This window comes from Meleagris gallopavo, chromosome 1 (assembly GCF_000146605.3).
Source record: "Meleagris gallopavo isolate NT-WF06-2002-E0010 breed Aviagen turkey brand Nicholas breeding stock chromosome 1, Turkey_5.1, whole genome shotgun sequence".
Classification (NCBI taxonomy): domain Eukaryota; kingdom Metazoa; phylum Chordata; class Aves; order Galliformes; family Phasianidae; genus Meleagris; species Meleagris gallopavo.
Genome location: NC_015011.2, coordinates 160,817,379 through 160,840,649, shown reverse-complemented (window position 1 = coordinate 160,840,649; position 23,271 = coordinate 160,817,379). Strand labels below are relative to the sequence as shown.

At 40.5% G+C, this 23,271-nt stretch overlaps 1 protein-coding gene across 3 annotated transcripts in view; it reads left to right on the top strand.

The window, feature by feature from the left end:
* The window catches only part of WDFY2 (WD repeat and FYVE domain containing 2), a 66,569-nt gene that overhangs the window by 14,405 nt on the left and 28,893 nt on the right, over positions 1 to 23,271 (top strand). For all 3 annotated transcript variants that reach the window (XR_002110939.2, XM_010728781.3, XM_010728780.3), the window contains exon 2: positions 20,047 to 20,114. Coding sequence is in view for 2 of the 3 variants with exons in the window: in XM_010728780.3 (XP_010727082.1) it covers positions 20,047 to 20,114 (68 nt within the window). In the remaining variant the exon portion in view is untranslated. The remainder of the gene's footprint in view (positions 1 to 20,046; positions 20,115 to 23,271) is intronic.

Here is a 23,271-nt window from a genome sequence, read left to right as displayed (position 1 = left end):
TCCCTGCTTTTTTGTACTGGGGAGCCCAGAACTGGACACAGTACTCCAGATGAGGCCTTACCAGGGCAGAGTAGAGGGGGAGGATCACCTCCCTCGACCTGCTGGACACGCTCTTTTTAATGCACCCCAGAATGCCATTGGCCTTTTTGGCCACGAGGGCACACTGCTGGCTCATGGCCAATCTGTCGTCCACCAGGACGCCCAGGTCCCTCTCTGCAGAGCTCCGATATACTTCATATATATAAATAATATAATAATAATATAATAATATATAATAATATATAATATATAATAAATATATAATAATATATAATAAATAATATATAATAAATAATAAATAATATATAATAAATAATATATAATAAATATATAATAATAATATAATAATAAATATATATATAAATATATATAAATATATATACTTCAGTATATAAACAGTAAAATCATCACTGTTGTTTTCATCCCACTTGAACGTTCTGCTGCTGATCCCATGAGTAGGATCAAGTAAGTGCTTCTGATATTGGTGTTAATAGAGTAGTGTCTCTACAGGTGCTATATGAGGCAGAATGGTGCTAATGATGTCTTACCCTTCGCTTCCACAGCAGTGGAAGCAAAAGTAGGAAATACCTGTAGGATGTTTCATCGCTATTCCAGGACTTTGGTATGGTGCTGCCCATGGCAGTTGTGTTCTCCTGCTCCTGAGCTTCACCCAATTGTTAACTGGGTTTCATGCCTCCAAGTTGGGCTTTTTTTCATCTTTCATGGAAAGTCATTGTAACTTCCTTCACAATCCAGGAAGGAACCTATTCTAGCTTGGGCTTCTTGTGTGTTCCATCATAGGAACCTTCTGTGTTTACACCTTTTCTATGAAAATTTTCTATGAAAAGTTTCTTGGTTAGTTTTTAATATCATTTCAGTTGTTCTCAGGATGATTTAGTGTGAAATTATCCTCTGGTCTTGGTCATTTGGTAGTAAGGAAATTGTATTGGGTTATTCTACTTAGCCCTGAGTTATCACAAGACAACTTCAGGGATCTTGTCAGTGCTTATACATGTCTAAAGGGTGGGAGTCAAGTGGATAGGGCCAGGTTCTTTTCAGTGGTTCCCAGCAACAGAACAAGGAACAATGGGCACAAACTGGAACATAGGAAGTTCCATATAAACATGGGGAAAATTTTTTTTACTGTGAAGGTGACAGAGCACTGGAACAGGCTGCTCAGAGACTGTGGAGTATCCTTCTTTGGAGGTATTCAGAACTTGCCTGGACACCGATCTGTGAGACCAGCTGTAGGGAACTTGCTTTAGCAGGGGTTTGGTTGGACTGAGTGATCTCCAGAGCCCTTCCAACCTCTTTGATTCTGTGATTCTTTGAAGGCTGACTTGCCTTTTTAAGATCCAAGATCGGAGAATTAAAAAAGCAAAAAGATTTCCTTATTATCATGTGTACTCTGAATACCTTGGAAACAGTGGTTTTACTGTGGCTTTCATAACATTTTTCTACAAAAGCTCCTTCTTTTGTTGTACCACAAAATTGTAGTTTCTCATTCCAGATACATAAGTTCTACTCAGCTTCCATTGCATCAAGTCTTATGGAAACAATTTTAGCCAGAAAGGGTGAAGGAGGAGTGGATTTGCAGTCAAATATACTGAAGTTATGAGTAGCTATCAGTTATGCATAAGTAACATGAAAATAAACAGAACAAGATGCCTGACTTGGCTCCCTTTCCTCCTGTGTAGCTAAACTGATTAGATTCCAGAAATCACAGATCAGAGCAACGTGGTATTGCCATTTGGCAAGGTTATCTATTACCTGAAAAAAGTAAGCAGGTGGGGGCAATCGATTGCTGAAGCTGAAAATAGAAATGAAAATTTTCTTTATGGATGGAGGAAACGTTTGAGAATGTGTGATTGATTATCTATCCTGCCCAGCAGATAAATGTAATTTTTGTTTAATAGGAGCATATCCAGTCTTGATGTTATGCTTCTAACTGCTTTCGATGGTAACTGCTGCATCCTTGATGCATTTTTTATAGTAGTTAATTACTGTCATAAGATCTTAGCAGGCACAGGTGTTTCATGGAATGGAGCACCTCTCCTATGAGGACAGGCTGAGAGAGCTGGGGCTGTTCAGCCTGAAGAAGAGAAGGCTGCGAGGTGACCTGAGAGCAGCCATTCATTATCTAAAGAGGGGCTACAGGAAAGAAGGGTACAGACTCTATAGCAGAGCCTGTGGTGACAGAACAAAAGGAGATGGATTCAAGCTCAGGGAGAGTAATTTTAGGTTAGATATAAGGAAAAAATCTTTTACAGTGAGTATGGTGAGGCAGTGGAACAGGTTACCTAGTGATGTGGTTGATGCCCTGTCCTGGAGACTTTCAAGGCCAGGCTGGATCAGGCCCTGGGCAACCTGATGTAGCTGTGGTGTCCCTGTTCACTGCAGGGGAGTTGGACTAGGTGACCCTCAGGGGTCCCTTCCAACTCTAAGGATTCTATGATTCTGTTCTATGATAGGTAGCTTCTGGATCTCTTGGGAAGAGGATGGCTGGACTAATGGCATCCCACCATGTGATCTAGAATCAACTATTAATTTCATGTTTTTTTCCTCCCTCAGATTTGTTTGAAACTTATTCTAGGGAGTGTAATGCCAATGCCTGCATGCTCAGAAGATCTCATAGCCTGCCTTGTCCTCCTAGTTGAGTGTTCTTACTCTTATTGTGGAGTAAAAATGAGTGTCATGAGGAGAGAGTTTGGAATCCATAAGGTCATGCAGTTTAAGTTAGGATTGGAGGTACAGCACAGTCTGGGGAGATTGTGGGATTTCACACAGCCTTTTGGCATTTTGCTTTGGTTGGCTTGAGCTGCCACGTTTACTAGTTTATGATTAGTTTATGACCCTCGTTTATGAGTACTTACCTCCTTTATGAGGACAGTGTTACCAGACCTGTGTACTTACATTAGACCTCCAAGTGTCTGGTGTTACTGTGCTTAAGTTCTCTTATGAAGCTGGATCCTGGTGTTTCTTTCTCTATCTGTCCAGAATTAATCTAGAAGCATATCAAGTATCTGCAGTTTTTTGAAAACAGGCAAGTACCAAATGTGAGTATTTTGTAAATGCTAACTAAACAGCACCAAGTTTCATTCCATGTTGTGTGTTTACTTATTGTTTACTAAGGATTTTTGAGTTAAAAATGAAAAATGTTTTATTCTTGAGTCTCAATAGCAACTTGACTCAGTCTGGGTAGGCAACAAGAGGAAGAACTTGCTAACAGCCAGTGCTGAAACATGAAACTTTCCATGAGCCCTGCAGTAGAAGTCATCTGAACTGATGCTTTTTCTCTCTCTGAAAATTTTTTCTTTCAAATACAAATTTTCAATTGAAAAGCAAACAAATGAACAACCTCGAATTTGAATTCAGATAAATAGCCTTAGCTAACCTCCTTTTTAAAAATGTTACTTAATTTGCTATCTGCTTATTTCACAATGTTTCACTTTTTTTTGCCTTAGATCCCTTTAAAGCCTAATGGATTTAGTGTCCCAGGTAGCAGTGCAAGAACCTCACATTTGTTAAATGCAAGTGCACTATATACAGAAGCCTTAATGTAAGAAATACTTTCCATGTTACATATTTAGAGGTTACACATAGGGAAATACACAGTTGTCGAGTGCAGCTTGAAGGGTTTTTGTTACCATGTCTGTCACCACTAGACTGCTTCATAAATTCAAAGTGTGGAGCTGGAGTTCTCCGTTCCTTCTGGTGTTGGGTTGACCTCATGCAAAAAGCCTTCTTGATGCTCCAGAAATCCCAGTAACTGGGGTGTGGGGGAAGCCTTGGGGTTCGAAGAGTCTGTCTTCAGCCTGCTCTTCAGTTTGAATAAATCTGTTATTTCAGAACACTGTGCTGTTATGGTTTTCTTGCCTTGAGGTTACCGAAACAGATGCTCGCTGCCATCCTTACTGCAGGCTTTGTGTCGTTTGTACTTTATAACCTGTTTATAACATATTGTTTATTCTTCCCACTCATGTTACATCTGTAATGCAGCTCCTCTCACCTTGCTCTCTCCTGTTCCTTGCCTTCCTGTTTATTCATTCTTTTGGTGGCTCTGTCTTATCAATTTGAAATTCAAAAAGGCAGGCTGTCTCCTTCCTGCATGAAGTCTTGGAGCAGTCAGTCGCACATCCTTGGTATTTAACAGCATTAGCAATAGCAATATTCAGCAGTCATCTGTAATGAAAGTGAAATGGGACTGCTTGGACTGGAAAAACACTGGCATCTGATATTTGATTTAAAAATAACCAAAAAAAAAAGGGGCAAAAGAAAAAAGTACCCCATGAATTGGTGTTGAGAGAGTATTTGGGTGTGTTCAATGTTTCTATCAGCCAGATGTAGCCTTCTGAAGACTTGAAGTATCTCCTGTATCTCCTGAAGTATCCAGTATCTTCTTTCCTGACAGCAATCTACAGTAATTGACAAGTTAGTAATAGATTTTATTACACTTATTTGTTGTTGAAATACATTCAACTGCTTTGAATAACTGAGAGACACTAAATATATGATGCCTCTCAGGCAACAGGGAGTGGGCTGGGATGCTACATGCAGTAGAAAACTGGCGTTTAAATGGGGAGAGGTGGAGTGAATGGTAATATCTGCCTTTGCCTCGTTGTTTCAAAGTCATATTTGACTTGAAGAGGACAACAGCTGCTGGAGTGGGTATGTGGGCTACCACCGCAACTGTGTGTGGGTGCACGCATGCTGAAAGCTTCCGTTGCCAAGGAGAGGGGTGACCTTGGCAGACTGGTGGCTTCTGGTTAAATTGCATTTCAGAGAACAGGAGGACAGGAATGCAGAGGGAGTATCTGCACCTTTCCTACATACACACACACTTCTGAAGCCTATATTCTTGGCAACAGCATGAGTTGTTAAAAGGTCAAGCAGGACTCATGAATCACCGTCAGCCTTTGTCTAACCAGAGCGCTGCAACAAAGTTCTTGGGGAGAGAAACAGTGTGGCTGAAATGTACCTGGAATTGAAGGGTGCCAGACGAGCAGATGCCTAGGAGAACTGATGGAAGTAAAGAAAAATGTCTCTAAGATTTTCAGTGACTGATTTAGGAAGGAAGAGAATAATGGACTGTCTTTCGTGCCTATGTGTTTTAAACATAAGTTACTAGTCAGCACTGGGAAAGCTGGGGTGTAGATACCTAGTGTTCAATGACTTCTAATTAGCACGTAGCTACTATACAATGAGCTTTTGTTTCCTTCTGCAGAAATATTTTCCTTTAAACACTTAGAATCGTAGAATCATAGAATTGCTCAGGTTGGAAAGACCTTGAAGATCATTGAGTCCAGCCACAACCTAACCATACTGCCTAACTCTAACAACCCTCCACTAAATCATGTCCCTGAGCACCACATCCAGATGGTTTTTAAACACATCCAGGGATGGTGACCCAACCACCTCCCTGGGCAGCCTATTCCAGTGCTTAACAATCCTTTCTGTAAAGAAGTGTTTCCTCACATCCAACCTAAACTTACCCTGGTGCAGCTTGAGGCCATTTCCCCTCGTCCTGTCATCTGTCACCAGTGAGAGGAGACCAGCCCCGCTCTCACTGTAAGCACCTTTCAGATACTGGAAGAGAGCAATAAGGTTTTCCCCTCAGCCTCCTTTTCCCCAGACTAAACAGCCCCAGTTCTTTCAGTCTCTCCTCATAGGACATATTCTCCAAGCCCTTCACAAGCCTTGCTGCCCTTCTTTGGACTTGCTCCAGCACCTCAATGTCCTTTCTGTATTGAGGTGCCCAAAACTGAACACTACTTACTTGAACAAAAACTACTAAATTCTCCAGGAAATAAATAAATAAATAAATTGAAAAAGCAGAGACAAACCTTGATCTTTTATGTGAGAGAAGTATTTTAAAGATTGTAGTGCCAGAGAGGAAAAGATGCATTTTTGAAATGATCTGACTGATGTACTTCTAAGAGCCTTTGTTAGCTTGCATTTATATATTTGTACTGTGCAGTGCAGATGATGAAAGTGCGTGAACAATCCATTTGTTCACATCAGTGCCCAAGGTCAGAATTGTTTTGGGTCTTCCTTATAAACTTACAGTTGCTGTTTATTGGTATTGTTTAGAGTAAGCTGTCCAGCTGATCTGTTTTAGGGGTCAGACCCTACACACACAGGACAGCTCTTTCTAACATCTGAATGTTCTCTTTCTGTCCCCTCAACTGTAATAAAAAATGGTTACAAAAATGTTTAGCTTCCACTGGCTTCTGAGTAAATTAATAAAATACTTCCCCGAAGCTCTCTTGCATTCCTTCCCCCTAGATGTTCAGTAGCTGGGACATCCCCAAATTAAGTAAACTGTTTAATCTGCTGAAGTCTGTTAATGATTTACATTTCTTGATAACTACACATGGATTGTATATGTTCCCTCCAGAGCTCCTTGTGTATACTTGATAAATAGAAGAACTCACTCGTGTTATGAAATGTGGCAGAGACTGCCTGGACTGTCAGGTTGTTCCACCTGGGTGTCTTCATCATGTCTCAAATGCCAGAACAGAAGAGTGGGAACAGAAATGGCTTGACACAGCAGAACATGCATAGATTCTGAAACCAAAAGAGTGTTTAAGCTCGTGTGGGGCATTTCTCATGGCTTGAGATAACTGGGCATATCTTATCAGTTTTTTTGCATGGTACTTAGCTGTCTGCAGGAGAAGCTGTTCCTCTCCCCCATGCAATCCTGTCTGACCTGTGAATAGCTGAGCTAGAATTGCAAATCTGATCTAATTTTTCAGGCAGTGCTGAGCCTGCAAGGCAGCAGAATCATGAAAGACTTTTCCCTTACTTACTGCTGTTACCTCTCTCTCAGCTCATTTTTCTCCCAGCAAATGCTTTGAGCTGATTTTATGCTTTAGGATTTACTTGCCCAATGGGTGGTCTCTAGCTGGTTTCCACCTTGTATTACCATTTAAAGTCTGGTGTCCTCCATCAAGGTCAATGTCTGCCTCAGTCTGCTGCCATCCTCTGGTTTTGATGGCTCTCAAATAGCCCAAAGTCATTACTTTGCACACCTTCCTTTTCACAGACCATGCTTGTGCTAACTAGTTGTCTCCTACTGGAAGGCAATATCTTTGAATAAAACATTTTTGAAAGAACTGTGTTCATTTGCATGTAACCCCTCTACATGTAACTCCAGCCATTGTGAAAATGTTTCTTGACCCAAAGATTTTTGTTGTGTATTTGTCCTGTTTTACACCAAGTTACCCTTTCCTAAAAAGAAGTCACACAAGTCATCTTCTTGCTAGAAGAATAGCCTACTGTCTCCAGTCTCTACTGTTCTTTATAGTGGATTGTCCAGTTTGTTAATAATAGTAACATATAATCATAGAGTCATTAATGTTGGAAAAGACCTCTAAGGTCATCTAGTCCAACCACCAACACGTCCACTAACCATTGCCACATTTACATGTTTCCTGAACACCTCCAGGGACAGTGACTCCATCACCTCCCTGGGCAACCTATTCCAATGCCCAGCCACCCTTTCTGAGAAGAAATTTTTCCTAATGTCCAACCTGAACCCCCCCTAGTACAACTTAAGGCTATTATCTCTTGTCCATGGCACTTCATTGACCGTGATATGGATGAGGTGTGCTGCCTGTAATGGTGCTACACGGTAAACGATGCACTGTGTTACTGTAGGCCAGCTTTGTGAATGTTATGAAGTAGTCTGGATTTGTTATAATCTATATATGTCAGCTCTCAGTGTTTTGATGTGGGTTGAAGAATATGTATCTGTCTGATTTTTGACATGTTGGAAAGATAGCTTACTGAAAGTAAGCTTTCTGGTGAGGAATCCTGCCTTAATTCAAGCTGGGAAAAAGTGCATCAACTATCCCATGAAAACATACAGTTGCTTAGGAGTTAAATCAGCAATGAAGATAAAAGTCCTTGCTTTGAACTACTCTGCTCAAATCCCTGATTCTGGCGAGTACATAAATATTAATACTTCTATTGTTATCACCATAGCTAGTAGAATGACTTTGTAAGAAAGTATTGCTTTTGAACTTCAAGATATTGCCTTTTATATCAGCTTGAAATAAGATTTAAATGTGGGGGGCTGCAAAACAAAGAAGCTGATCCTCCGAGCTGATTTTGTCTTGAGACCTCAAATCTGCTTCTCCTGAGATAAGGCCACTACTTCTCCAATGAATGGCAGCAACAAAGATCTGGAGAATGCAAGCATAGACAGCATCTGGACCTGAAGTGCAGAGGATTCCTCTTGTAACCCTCTATTTAAAAGAAGTCAGAAAGGTAAAGTAGCGACAAGGTGCAGAATACAAGGTGCAGTAAGTAGTAGGATAGTAACAAGATGCAGAGAGGCTTTAATATTTAGTGGTATTGCAACAAATAGGATACTGTCCTATTTATTTTGTCCTAGTTATTTATAAGGTAGCAATCAGATAACTGAACTGGAGCTTCTGCAGGCTTTATTGATTTGGTGAATAGATGACAATTGCCTAAGCAGTGGCCTCTTGTCAGTACACCATTCTTCCACATGTCTTTGCAAGGGTGCACTGTAATATGTTGCACCATTTCATAGGTTTAAGCGATATTATTTTCCACACCCAAGGATGGAGTTGGTCTTGTGTCCTCCCCATGCTTATGTCACAGACTTGCCTTTCTGGTCTCTCCTTTTCAAAGGAGAAAGTGTGACTTGTACCATCAACCTTTTCCCTGGCATATGATTGCCTCTGCCTGTAGTTCTCCTTTATTATTTTCTTCCCACACTTCCTGCAAGGAACATGTGTCTTTAGGATTGCCCCTTGGAGTTGTAGCTGGTGAATCCTCTGCTTCCCGCCAGCCTAATGCAGTCTGGGCCAGTCCACTGCCCAAAATTAGCAGATGAATTAACTGGGTCTGGGGAGATGGGAAGAACTGCTGGAAAAATGTAGTAGGTGGATTGCAGTGTATTATAGAGAAAATCTGATGTTGATAAATATGCATTATTCTTTCATCCATGTTTTGTAAATTTTTAAATAGCGCCAGTTTTAATTTAAAAAAACATGCACATCTGCTGTCAAGTATGCAAACACTGCTAGGGTATTTAAGGAAGGGGGGAGGATGGATAAAGAAAAGAATGATAATGCTCTTACAATTCATCAGGTTTGTCTGAGTCTGGATTGCTGTATTTGATGAAGAAGATGCCGGTTCAGACGGGATATTGCCTCATTAGAGGGATTGGAAGACAAGTAGGGAAAACACAAGAGCAGCTTTCCCAAGAGACTGAGAAGATTGATTACGTTAAAAAGGAAGCATGTAAGAAATTACAGAACTATACACAACAACTAACCTGTGTAGAAAGTAGAGAAACTTCCAATCTTGTAACGCAAGAGCAGGAGGACGTGCCATGAATCAGTTAACTAGCCTTAAATGTCACAAAATTTGCACACGAGAATATTGAATACTGAAGGGTGGAGAAGTTGTAATGTGGTTGTATGTAAGAAGTGATTGGGTGTGAAGAGGTATTGCCAGTTTGAAATAGATTTTTTTTTTTTAATAGGAAAATCTCAAGTTTAGAGTGTGATGTTCAGTCTTACATTACACGTTCAAAAAGAGTTTCTATTCACTTGTATTGGTTTCCATCCCTGTGCACGACCCCCACGGGAATGCCAAGGTGACAAACTGTGACTGTCTGCTAAAGCCTTGAAATGTCAGATCTCCTCTAAGTTACACGTACAGAGTTTTTGACATTTTTCACACTTCACAAGGCACTCTTCAGTCTGCATGCAAAGAAAAAATCTGAGAACACCTTGCATGCCACTTTAGGGCTGCAGTCCCTGTGCAGCTGAAAAACAAATGCTTGAGGACTAGGTTGGATTTGTATTGCTTTGCCTAGCTCTCTGTCCCTTGTTGGTGGCACTAAAGCTACTGGGCTTGCTTCTTTCCTTCTCAAATGAGTACTCAGCACCCCAGCCAAAGTTGTTCTGCTGTTCAGACCAACAGGTCCTGCTGTTCTCATGATCAGAGTTTCCAGTCTCCTTTGGCAGACCGAAGCAAGTAGGAGCTGGTTTTATGTGAGGACATCTGTGAGTCAGGCTGCCCTCAGAGTGAAGCAGTAATGAGCAGAAAAGCTGAGGAAACACTATCACCCATGAATCAGAGTTCAGATTCAGTGGGAAACTGGATGAACAAGAAATGGGACTCTGCAGAACTTGATATCCCAAGGACAGCATTTCCAGAAGCATCTTGGTGTGGCACAGACTAGCCAAACGCATTCCAAGTAGATGTTTTGCTTTGTTTGGAAAAACAGTGACCTGATTGTTCATTGCTATGTGAAAAACAAAGCCCAGCTGTTTTTACATAGGCTGTTTCAGTAAGTCTTCAGCATCTACAGCCTTGTGTGACCTGCTGATTGTCCTGCTTGTTGGCTAAGGAACTTACCTGTACAGTACAGATGTGAGGCTTTTGTTTTTTGCACAGAAAACAAAACCAAAAGAATAATTAACTGAAAAGAAAGTTCATAGGAAGGGGGTCTTCTGGGTCAGGATATGATCAATACTTTACTCAAAATTAGGAAAAAAAACCTCATAGAAGCAGATTTTCCCTTACAATTTTATGTTGCATTAACTATACGTTAGACATTTATCTTACTGAATTTACCAACTGTATCGTCAGTGCTTTTGCATGTTCTGTGCTCTTTGTCTGTTAGTGGCCAGAACCTTATTTCTGGTACATGTATACTAGGATTCTCAAATATCTGCAATAGATGGTTATGCTCAAGAAAAGGTCAAGCAATTCAGGATTTCATTTACTCTCGCACATGACTTTCACCCAGAAATTATAATGCCAAGAGAGGGCATGATCCTATGAAAGTGGAAATGTGGGATTCTTCCCTGCAGTAAGTACAATATTGACTACATGCTGCACTGTATAGTTAACCAAGGGAAATGCTTATCTGAAAAATAAATTGTAACCGAAAGCTATGACTCTGAGCCAGGATCTCTTGTCTTCTTCCACATCCTTTTATTACTTGCAAGCTTTGTTCTTCCATGTTCCCTTCTCTTCTCAGGTCCTGTGCCATTCTCATGGATGCCATGATATCATTTCTGAGTAGAAGGTGAACAAAGAAAAAAACTGAGGGAACGCTTTCTGCCCCATTCACTTTTGTTGTAAATTCCAGCTAGAGACTTCATTTAGTGCTTGGAATCAAATATCAGTCTTCTTCTGAAACCCATATATGGATATTATTTTTTAGTAATGTAATGCTGATGGTGTGTATATTGAAATGGGTGTATCTAACTTTCACTATATAGACTTAAAAGCATCTTACTTTGTGTCTGTTCTGTAGAGTGAACTATGCATAAATGACAAAATTGATCGTTAACTTAGTTGATAGTCTATACCAGCTCAAAAAAAAAAGAAAGTGTTCCCTCCCCTGAACAGATTTCCTACGGGGCAGCATGGAAGCAGGCTGATGACCTGGCTGATGGAGTCTTGTTCTTTTGCTTTGCTGGAAATGCGGAGGGGAGTTGGTGGGTTGCTTTCTCAAAACACTAGGTGTTTTTAGCATGGTTCCACTGGGTCATGTATTGCATAGCAGGCCTCTGTTCCAATCTAATGAGGATCTTTCTAATAACTTCTATTACTTAGAAGTTTGAATGTGGGAAGGAGGTGAAAGTAATTGGATTGAAATAATTAAATTATGCAATGCGACTACCTTCAAAACGTTGTGTGTTTATGCTTCTTGAACGCAAACTAGAATTGATCAGTGCAAGAAGCACTGACACTTGATCTGTTCTGGATGGAAATTCAGTGGGGTGCGTGAGTGGGAAATCCGGGGGTGAATGGGAATGATGGAAATCATTTTGATTTCCCCCAAAGGCCTGGAAAAGGAGACTGAGGCACAGGTCTTCATGAGGGAATTAATTTTGAAACTGTGCTGGGAATGAGTTTGAGTGTGATATTTAATATCTTCCAAAGCTGTAGGTTGATGCTCACAGAGAACTTCAACCCTGCATTTACCTGAATTTGTGGATAAAATACACAAAATGACTGCACAATTTCACATGATACGTGATTTACAGTGCCTCTGTGGGGCTGCTGAAGGCCTGAGGTAGCTCAGCACCTTGACCTTTGTGCCAGTAATCTCCAGATAACACGATGTTTTTCTGTAGTTGTGACTTTTGGTCCATTTTTGATTGTTCTTTACTCACCTCTAGCAGTGGAACCGGTCCAAATCTGATTTTGGTCCAGCAGAATGTAGACTGCTTCCAGGCGTATGTGCTTGGGTAACTGGAAAAATCACTGAACTGCGCTGCTCATTGTCCAGAAAACTGAAGAAAAAATGGTGGAAACTGTTTCACAACTGAGTAGAAGAACTGAGTAGAAGAGAGAGTTGCTATCATTTTTTTCTTGAGTAATAAAAATCCACTTCTCTTAAGGTTGCCTCCTGTGAAGCTGTGTTTTCTAGTCACTTCTCACAGAATAAAAAAGGCCCTTTTTGTAAGCCAAGCTGTTTTAAATAAAGAGGCATCTCTTCCTCTTAAGACCAAGTACCACTGACGGTCATAATAGTTTTTTTTCTGACTTGTAGTTGCAGAGTTGCATATAACCTACCAAAACTTCAACATTTTCCCTATTATGCAATATGCATTTGCATTTAGTTTATGGCAGCATAAATTAAATAGGGAAATAGCAAAGCAAGCTTTATGTTAGAATATTGTGCAAGCAGAATGTGATGTTGCAGCTGTTCTTAAAAGTGGTTTGAATCTTTACAAAGAAAAATGTGAAAAAATCCCACCTTTTGAGGCATCTGTCTACTCTCTTGGCATACTGTGCAGTCTTTTTTTTTCTTTTTTCTGTCTTTAGACTGGTGTAGATATACAGCACTTTGTTTGCTATTTTTTTTTCCTAGTGCACCTCAGCTCCGAGCTTCATTCCCAGACTCTTCCACTGTGCCTTTCCTAAGGAGAGAGAAACTAGCAAGTGCTTTGTAAGATCATTAACTCCTGAACTTAATTTACACAACTCTTGTGTAGCTCATTCCATGTCTCTTCAGAATAGCCTCAAAATGAGACTATTTATAATCAAAAATTTTATCGAGCATATGTACTTCGATTTTTATAGGATCCAGGGTCTTGCTGTGATGCATGGCAACAAACTATATGAGTGACTCTGAGAATGGATGAGGCAAGAGGAAGATTATGATGGAAAGTAAAGACTTATTATGACTATTTAGATTTTGTAAGGAGAAAAATCAATGGTAGCAAAAGTCATATCCATTGCTGATGATCAAAAAAGTCCATGGCTGAACTCCCCATGGATGTTTCTCCCCTGCCCTGATCTTTGCACCAGGCTGAAGAGCTGCTTCTGATGTTCTAGGTGCCTCAATTGTAAGTACTGCCTCTGGCTTCATTTTTATATGGCAAGAGTAGAAATGAGAAGTCTGGAGTTTTATTGACCTCTGTATGACAAATGCTGCGTAGGTCACCACCACAGAGATTGCCGTAGTGATGAACATCACCTAAAACATTCTGTGCTAGCCTGAATATCATACACTTTTAGCAGTGGGGTTTTATATCACTGGGTCTTTTCAATCAATGCTTGAAGGCTGAAGGAGTCACCAGCCTCCTTCCCCTGGCAGAGTTTGGTGCCTGTACTACTTCCATGGGATCCAGCTGCCTCCCTGTGCCATTCACATCCAGGGCTGCTTGCAGCAGTAGTTTGGTTCAGCTCCCTGGCTGTGATCGAGTTTGCCTGGCGCTTCTGAGCTTTGTGCCCAAGGATTGCTAGGCTGGTTGTTGTGGGATTTCAGATACAACAGGAGGATACTGAACTTCTTGGGAGCTGTCCCAGCTTCTCTCAAAGGAGGAGTCGTACCACTCCTACAGTTTTGCTGTGGGGCACGATGCATACAGAGCAATGAGAGCAATGTTTACTTAAAAGGTGTTTGTCCTATGGGAAGCCTGATGTCTGAGATATTAAATTTACAACAAAGGCTTTGAAATTCTTGAAACACACTTGTGTAATCACTTGTGAGATAACCTCTCACTAAAACACGCCTGAAACAAAGCCAATTTTTTTGAAATTCGGACTGTTCCCCACTCATTGTCCTGTTTTCCTGAACCAGAAGTTCTTGCATTACATATTGGAAACCCAACCTGCTCTTTTATTAAGAGAGACCCAGAGGACAGTGAAGAATGATTTTATACCATATCATACTCTTAGCAAGAGTAGAGTTTGTAAACTCACAGTGATTTCAGCTTAAATCTTATGTTTGTTCAACAAAACCACTGAAAGTGAGGTAGAACCTGACACATGCCCCGGTACTGTATGGCTCCTGCAGATCAGGGTTGTATGATGGCCTTCATGGGGACTACAATGAATGAGCCTGAGAGGAGTAATCGTGAACTTTCCTGGGATGGTGATAGAAGTGTTTTGGGTTTTGGCTGCTTGGCTTGGTTTTTCTTGATTGTTTGATTTGTTTTGCAGGGGGACATAGGATGACGGTCTATAATAAAAAATTCTCCTGGTGCTTGAGATTTTGGCTCTCAGCCGTTAAAATTATTTTGTTTTCCCTGAAACAGAGACTGGTTTGGAAATCAGTTCCATTTTTAACTTTTATTTTTGTACACTTGCTTGCAAAATTTATCAGAAATGAAACTGTCTGTTACTGATCTCAGCACAATGGTTCATGAACTGCCCCTAAAATGATAGGTCTTTTGTTCTTTCAGAAAATCCCAGGAATGTCTTGTATCATAACAGACAGGCGCCAGCATCTCTTCATGTCTCTTGCCCATTAAAGTGCCTGAAAAACTTGTGGGGTGATGGGCTGTAATGATGTAGTATCTTTAATGCGGTTGTTAAATATCTTTATTTATCCTACTTCTCATGATAGTGTCTCTCTGTTAGAGGCAGTAAAACTGTCAGTGCTGTGCTTGGATTTTAAATACTACTATTGTCATGTTTATTTAATGACAGTGGATAAAGAGTTTGCTGTTTCCAGTCCAGTTATTTAGTTTCCAGAGAGGCATGGCTTTTCAATAATTCTGAATTGTCCATTATTTTATATTGAGGAACACGTGGCATTTTTAATTCTTTTTGTTTCAAGATAAAATTTAAAATATTGATGGTTGGAAAATGTGCATGCAGAAAACTTCACAAAAAGCAGTAAGTGTGGATAAAACTAAACTCTTTTCTCATTGTCTGACAATTAAATAGCTGGCTTTGAGTTTTAAAGAGTTTTCCAGAATAGTTCCTTTTCCTGTTTGCAAACTGCTCTGTAACTATACTAAATCAGCTCTGTGGTTAGGACTGCTGACAGAAGGGGGTGCTTTCATTTTTAACCATGTCATGTTATTAGCACTGGTAACCTCCACCCCTTTCCAAAGAGCAGGAACTGTAATGGGGCAGGCTTTGGTCTTTGCTAAACCCAGTGCTTTAGAGTAGAATGGAATGGAATGGAATAGAATAGAATAAAATAGCATAGCATAGCATAGCATAGCGTAGCTTTTGATTTGGAAGGAACTCATAAAGGCCATCTGGTCCAACTCCCCTGCAGTGAACAGGGACACCTACAGCTCCATCAGGTACTCAAAGCCTCGTCCAGCCTGACCTTGGGTGTCTCCAAGGATGGGGCATCCACCACCTCTCTGGGCAACCTGTGCCACTGCCTCATTAGCCTTATCGTAAAAAACCTCTTCCTTGTGACCAATCTCTATCACCCTTCTTTTTGTTTAAAACCATTTCCCCTTGTCATGTCACAGCAGACCCTGCTGAAAAAAGAGCCTGTTCCCTTCCTTCTTACAGCCCCCCTTTAGATATTGAAAAGTAGCTCTCAAGTCAGCTGGGAGCCTTCTCTTCTCCATGCTGAACAGCCCCATCTCTCTCAGCCTGTCCTCGTAGGGAGGTGTTCCATCCCTTGGATCATTTTTGTGGCCCTCCTCTGGATGCACTCCAACAGGTCCACATCTCTCATGCATTGAGGACTCCACATCTGGATGCAGTACTCCAGGTGAGGCCTCACAATGCAGAGCAGAGGGGCAGGATCACCTCCTTCGCCCTGTTGGCCACACTGCTTTGGATGCAGCCCAACATATGGTTTGCTTTTTAGGCTGCCAGGGCCCATTGTTGGCTCATGTCCAGTTTCCCATCCACCAAGTCCTTTTCGGCAGGGTTGTATTACATCCTTACCTCCCCCATCTGTTTTGTGCATGGTAGTATTGTAGCTGTGAAGCTTGTATCATTTAAAAATAAACAATCTCTGTTTTGAAAGCACTAGAAGAGTATTTATTGTTTTGATAGGTTCTAAAAATCTTTCCAAGCCAGTTCGCTGGCCACAGAATGAAGGGGCAATTCATTTCCACGGCAATGCCAACTGAATCGCTCCAGAGCAGCTGAAGAATGGATCCTTACCTGGGTGGGTGCTGGTTGCCATCCAGTAACCCTGCAGCCAGCAAGTACTCTTTGTGCTACATAACCATAAAACTAGAAGTTTTCATTCATACTTGTTTTTTCTCTGCATTCTTTGAGGCTTCAAAAGTTTAGGGTTTCACATCTGGTGGATAATACTGTTTAAAGTACACAAAGATGTGCAGAACTGCATCTGAAAAAAGATGCTCTCTTCTGAGGGCTTCTCTCACGTTCAGCTGTTGGTTCTTCAGCCTGAGCCCTCTTGGAGAAAAATGCTGGTTACCCAGAAGTTGGTGAACTGACATCTGCTTTTTTTCTTTCAGTAGTCCAGTGATCTAAGAGAAGAAAGTTATAAGCCATAAGGACTTTTGTACTTTTGTGTCTGCTTATACATAGATTTTGGAAGTCTTATAAAGCTTAACATATCCTTTAGATAGTTGTTTTAAAGATATGGATAATAATCATCCTTAATGTAAAAATAAATTGTTAACGAGACTTTTTTTTTTTAATTAAAATGAATTACTAGGGAGAGTAAAATGAATTTCTGTAGCGAGTTACATGAATGTTCTTACTGATTATGTTCACTTTCAGACACTTCAGATAACATCTTTTCATACTGTTTGTTCTTACGATATTTTTTCTCATTTTGCATGAGCAGTAATGGAATAGAAATATATTTGACTATGGAATGAACTTACTGTGTACCTCCAGAAGAAACATGCACTGGTAGAAGTAGTTACACGTAGTTACACTCTTCCCAAGGAAACTCCGCCAGTTATTTCATTTTTGTCTTTCCTAAAGTAAGCATAAAAAAGCTTTTTTTTTTTTTTCCTAGCACAACTTGGTGAACAGTCTTAGCTGACACAGTTATCAGATTAACTAGGAAGTCTGCAGTGAGTAGTTTCAAAACAAACAACAAAAACACAAACAAAGCATCCAAAGTATTGCCATTTTTGCAAACATTTATTTTCGCTTCTCCTAGCTTTTAGAAGATCTTTTCTTACACATAGTCTTTGGTGTTGTTTGGTTTTGTTTTAACAAGTTGAATAATCTGTAACACATGGTACCTCACTAAATTTAGAATCATAGAATGGTTTGGGTTGGAAGTGATCTTTAAGATCATCTAGTTCCAACCCCCTGCTATAGGCAGGGACACCTCCCATTAGACCAGGTTGCTCACAGCCCCATCCAGCCTGGCCTTGAATGCTTCCAGGGAGGGAGCACCCACAGCCTCTCTGAACAACCTGTTCCAGTGTCTCATCACCCTCACAGTAAAGAACTTCTTCCTAATATCTAGTCTAAATTTACCCTCTTCCATTCTAAAGCCATTTCTCCTCATTCTGTCACTACATGCCTTTAAAAAAGGTCCTTCACCAGCTTTCCTGCAGGCCCCCTTCAGGTACTGGAAGACCGCTATAAGTTTCCCCTGGAGCCTTCTCTTCTCCAGGCTGAATTTATTATTTGCCAGAACCTTGAAGTGGGAAGGAGAGGCAACCTTATCTCAGCTCGAGAGTTTGAAAAATAGTAGCAATGAATATATGGATTGGAATGGCCAAAAAAGACAGGTCTGTCACTGAGTATTGGTGCATATCCTCAAGGCAGTTTCAAACTGATTAATTTCAATTCCCTGTGATACATCCCAGTATTTTCTTGTGCATGCAGTGTTCATTCCACTTCAGTTGTGGAAAACACATTGTCGTGAGCTCATCTGACTGGGAAACAGTGCTTGATCCTCTTTCAGGATTGCAGTGACCTTCTTACCACCTCTTTGGTATTGGGACTAGATAGTCTTTAAGGTTACTTCTACTTCAAGCTTTTCAAGCACTTTGATTTTCTGATGAGCAGGCAGTGCTGGATGTGTCCCAAACTCAGGGCACAGCCACAGAAGGAGTTCCCAGCCATTTGTGCTGGGGTCAGGATGCAGAGTCATCTAAAGCAAGAAGGGACACAAGGTTTGGCACTCTCACTGCACAGGTATTGGTGCTTTTACTTCACGTCTGCTGAAGAGCTGCTGATGTGTTCATTTCAAAAAAGCCACTACAGTGAGGAAGTAATTATACTGAATTTTTAAGTTTTGAGTGATTTGTGAGAGATTTATGACAGTGGGAATTGGAGATCCAGTGAGATACTGTCTTTTTTACAGCTGTATATGATGTTGAAGTGTAAATGTGAGAAATCTGTAACATGGTGCAGCTTGTGTAGTGGCCATATATTCAGGTCTCTGAAATATGTGCTGAAAAATCAGTTTGGATTCAGGGCAGGATGAGCAGAAAACTGATTTGGAATATCTGTAATCCAGGAACATAGAATAGTGCAGCTCTTAATCTGAAGTTTGCACACTAATTTATTGACAGGGCAAATAAGTAGTTTGAGCTGCTTTATTAGAGCATATGACATCTTTGTTCTTATGTTTTGCATGTGTAGTGTTTTAGGTCAACTTGTACTAAATTGTAATAAAGTGTTGCTGTAAACAAAAGTTTACTGACTAAGAAGGACTGAAATCTACTTTCTCTGTGGTAAAGATGTAACATGAATTATTACCATGTATTCCTCTCCTTAAGCTTATTTCCATGTTTCATTAATTGGACAGAGCTGTTGTTCATTTGGTGTGTATTTGCTCAATGCTATCACATGCAAACTTTAGGTTTGCTGCTAGAGAATATTCAACACTGCTTTTTTTAAATCCCTCTTGTATCTACTGCCACATGATATCTTTGGTGGAGAAAAATAGACATGTTGGCATGAATGAAAATGTACTGTGCTGCATTAACAAGATGCTGTCTTAGATAACTAAGTATTTTAGGTAAGGTTAATACATTTAGTGTAAATCAGTAAAGGATGGAATACTGAATTATATGGAAATTTCACTAGTTAAAACTAGAGATAAGGATTCAAAGAACAGTGAGGCAGGTAAGAGTTGACTGAAATTGGGATGACAGTGGGATGTGCAGGAACAATCAGGAGCTGACTGCTGAGATTAACAGAGGACTGGCTGCCAGCTGCTTTAGCCAGTGACACTATGCATATTTTGATGAAATTAGCTGATAAATCAAATTGAGAAAGAGTCCCAGTAAGGAGTTTTAGAGATTGGACCAGAAGAAGCAAATGATACCAAAGGCTGAAATAATAAATATTTAATGACCCAGGTTCTACATCAGTTTCACACTGTTTGCTTAGGAAACAAGTGAAAAACATCTAGTGTGCAATGGGCACAGATAAACTGCATGCTAATTGAGTGACAGGGGCTGCAAATGATGCCAGTATGAGCAAGCAAAAGACTAGGAAGGTTTTCCAGCAGAGGGAAACCACTGATGTGTTTGTGAAAGTGTTGGAGCGCTGCAAAAGGTCTAGTTGCTTCTGTTTGAAGACAGCAGCTCTGAACTGACAGAGCAGAGGAAGACTGCCAGGCTGCCTTGTATGATGTGTTCAGCTTGGTACTGTGTAGTACCAAGGAATGGGCTACCCTCATCATCATCATCTGTGCTGGATGTGTAGACCTGCTGTAGGAGTTTGTGTTTACTTCTCTGTGAAATAATGTCATTTTGAACATAGTCTTGTGCATTCAGCATCACTGGTTTGTTTTCATTCATAGTTACTTCTTCATTCTTCCTCACATGTTTTGTTTTTCTTTCATAGAACGGTTCGTGTCTGGCTGAAGAGAGACAGTGGACAGTACTGGCCCAGCATATACCATGCAATGCCATGTAAGTATAAGGAAATGCTCATTATCTACTGCGTATTTGCACAATGTCTTTTTTTATTTGATTAAACTTAATGTTTATGGCCATTTGTGGGCTTACCACTCTATATTAAATTCAGTGCTTGAGTAGTTCTCATGGTTTCTGTGAAGCTTTACCAAGTTGCATGCTAATGTTCCCAAGAGGCATCAGGGATTACAGCAGCAAAAGCATACAAATATGCTAGGAAGGGATGAGCATTTATGTGAATATGGATCAACAAATGTGGAAGCTTGAAATGTAGTCCTGTGTTCCACCACTAATGGGGTCCATAAAGCTTTGTAAGTCTCCAGTATAAATCACTCTGCCCTTCCTACTGCATGTGCTCAGTCCATTAGAGTACAATGGTAAATGGTTTTATTTGATAATAACTTAATATCCTGTAGTAGCTAATACAATAGAGGGCATACTAGACAGAGAGGGCTGGTTTTCCAGTAGAGGAGCAGAATCGTATTACCCCACAATTAGATGCAGAAAACCAAGCCTTCATCATGAATTTCTCCAGTATAATCTACTGTAGGTTTTCTATCCCAAAGAGAGTGTTTGTGCTTTAAAAGAAACTGCAGATTAATGTTCATTTTTCCTAGAGGTAGTTGAAGAGACTATTGCCCTGTCATAACCTGTGTTGAGTGCAGGAGAAAACTTTGCAGGCCATCAGCAGCAGAAATACGCTGATGCTCCTCAGTTAACTCATATGTGCTGGGCTAGCTTGTCTCTGGAAAGCAGATCAAGGAGCATTTATCAAGTCCCATTGAGACATTCTTACTGTCTGGAGAAAGTAGTATTTTAAGTATTTTATTGTTAGATTTGCAAGAGGATCTCCATGATGCATAAAATGTTTAGTATGTATAAATGTTAAATAGTTATAGTACCATGACATCAGCAGTTTGGGGCCATAGAGTGGCCTCAATGTTTGCTTGCCTGCTCCAGGAAAGCATTCATTTGCTAAATAGAGAGGAAGATTTTTTTTTCTCCTTTGCTGATGGATGGACTCATAAGAATATGTCAAGCCTAAAAGGTATTTTCTATTCAAAATTTGGCTCAAAAAGGTATTGGAAAGCAGCTAATGATATGGCAGTTTGTGGACCTCTGTAACAATAAGTAGCCATGGCTTTGGTTCCCCTGACCTGTCCAAAAAGGTTTGCTTCCCTCAGACAAACTGTTATGAAATGGCACTTCTTACTTTAAAATCAGCTCTTCCACTGATCATAGAGAGGCTGCATTATTGCCAGTAATAATAGCTACGCTGGAAAAGATTGAGTAGATCCAGACCCACTCAGAGGGGGCTATTTTAGAGTTCCTTCATGAATCTGAGCACCTGATGCTGTTCCTTCACTTAAGGCTGGAAAATTTTTGAGTCATGAGACATTTACATTGTACTGAGTTATTCACCAGTTTCAAGAATGATCAAGTATAATTAAACATTGGAGCAATGCCAATTAAGTTATCAGCCATGGCTTTAAGCTTTAAAATCATAGGGAGGGCTCTGAGTCAGCCTCTGCACAGGCGTGCATTTGCGTTTTGTCTATTTCTGCATGGATCACCTTTTTTGATTGTCCTCTGCTTTAGGTTCACGTTGTTTTTTGTTGTCTAGAGAACAACAGAGGTTCTTTGCAGAAGAAAAGTAGTAGGCATGATGATGCTTTTGTGCTGCTTAGCAAGCTGTGAGAATGGCAGTTCCACCTACAGATAACCCATTAGCATGACTCATGGCTGGTTACAGTGCTGCGTGACCCACACCCTTTCATAATTTGTTGTCAGGTAGCCTTAATAACTGAGATTGCATCCTGGGTACTCTGGGAGGTGAGGAGGATGAGGCATTGAGGCTGAGCCAGCCATATGTTTTGGTCAGGCTCTGACAACCAATGGAGCCATCAGTGCATTCTGAATGTGAAGCCCATTAAATAGCTGCTCAGTATTGTAGGTTCTTCCAACTAGGGACATTTTTGCTATTTAGGAGTGGACTTTCCTCAGTTACAGAGTTTTCTGCCCAACCCGTGGGTGTTTCAGAAAATAGTGGACAACACAGCAGCCCCATTTTTGAGAAGGAGTGAGCTGTGAGAGTTCAAACCAGGTCACTGCACAGCCAAGCCTTTGCAAAGAGAAGGGTAATGGAAACACCCCATGACAGATATCATTTCTGTGGTCTTTTACTGGTTTCCTCAGCCAGAGTGTCACAGCATTAAGCACCAGAAGGCCTTTGATAAACACTTGACAGAGCGTGGTCATGGATGCTGGTGGCTGGAGGTAGGTTGCATTCAACCACTGGTAGAACTCAGTCTGCTTTCAAGAACCACCACAGGCAGAGCCACTATCAAAAATACACACTGCTATGTTGTCAGTAGGCAAACTAGGTAAGCTGAATATCTGACTACTTCATGTCAGAGTTGTCTGAACAACTTGTGTTAACAACAGACCTCTGAACAGGTTAATCCTCATGGTTAGGTGTGTGATCTTTAAATTTTTTGTTAGTATCTGCACAAGAGGAAAAAAACCCCACCTTTTTACAAAATTATAAGAGGATATTGTAGCCAATACAAGAAAGCTTTGCATAAAAATGAACAACTACAATAGATCCAAACCCAACCAGAAAAAACCTCTCGCAGATGGAGAACTGAGTAAAGGTTTTATTGTAGTGGAATACCCAGATTTTGAGGCAGATAGTACATGGCCTTATGATGGTTTTTTTAGCTAACACTTTGCATTGAAGCAGATGGTCAAAACTGTGCAAAGCGAAACACAACCCTTAGGTCTTCCACTGTGCCATTTCTGGCCCTCTGAAAATGCAGATATAAAGTTTGTATTTGTCTTCCACTTCTGTCAGCTTCTAATTGAGGAGACTCATTGTTTACAGCATAAAGTATTCAGGATTTCTGTTTTCAAAGGCAAAAAAATCATAGCATCAGTGTGTATTTGCCCTATATTGAAGAATACAGCCAGACTTACATGTCAGGAATATCCAGCCCATCAGATCAGATCAAGCCTCTTGTAGTGTGAAATCCAAATCATAGCCAGATGTTAAAGTGGAGAGTCTTCAAAGTACTGTTATTTTTTCTCGGTATTATATTAAAAGACTCTTTAACATCTTGGAAAATTAGAGCTTTTTTTTTTCTTCTTTTTCTCT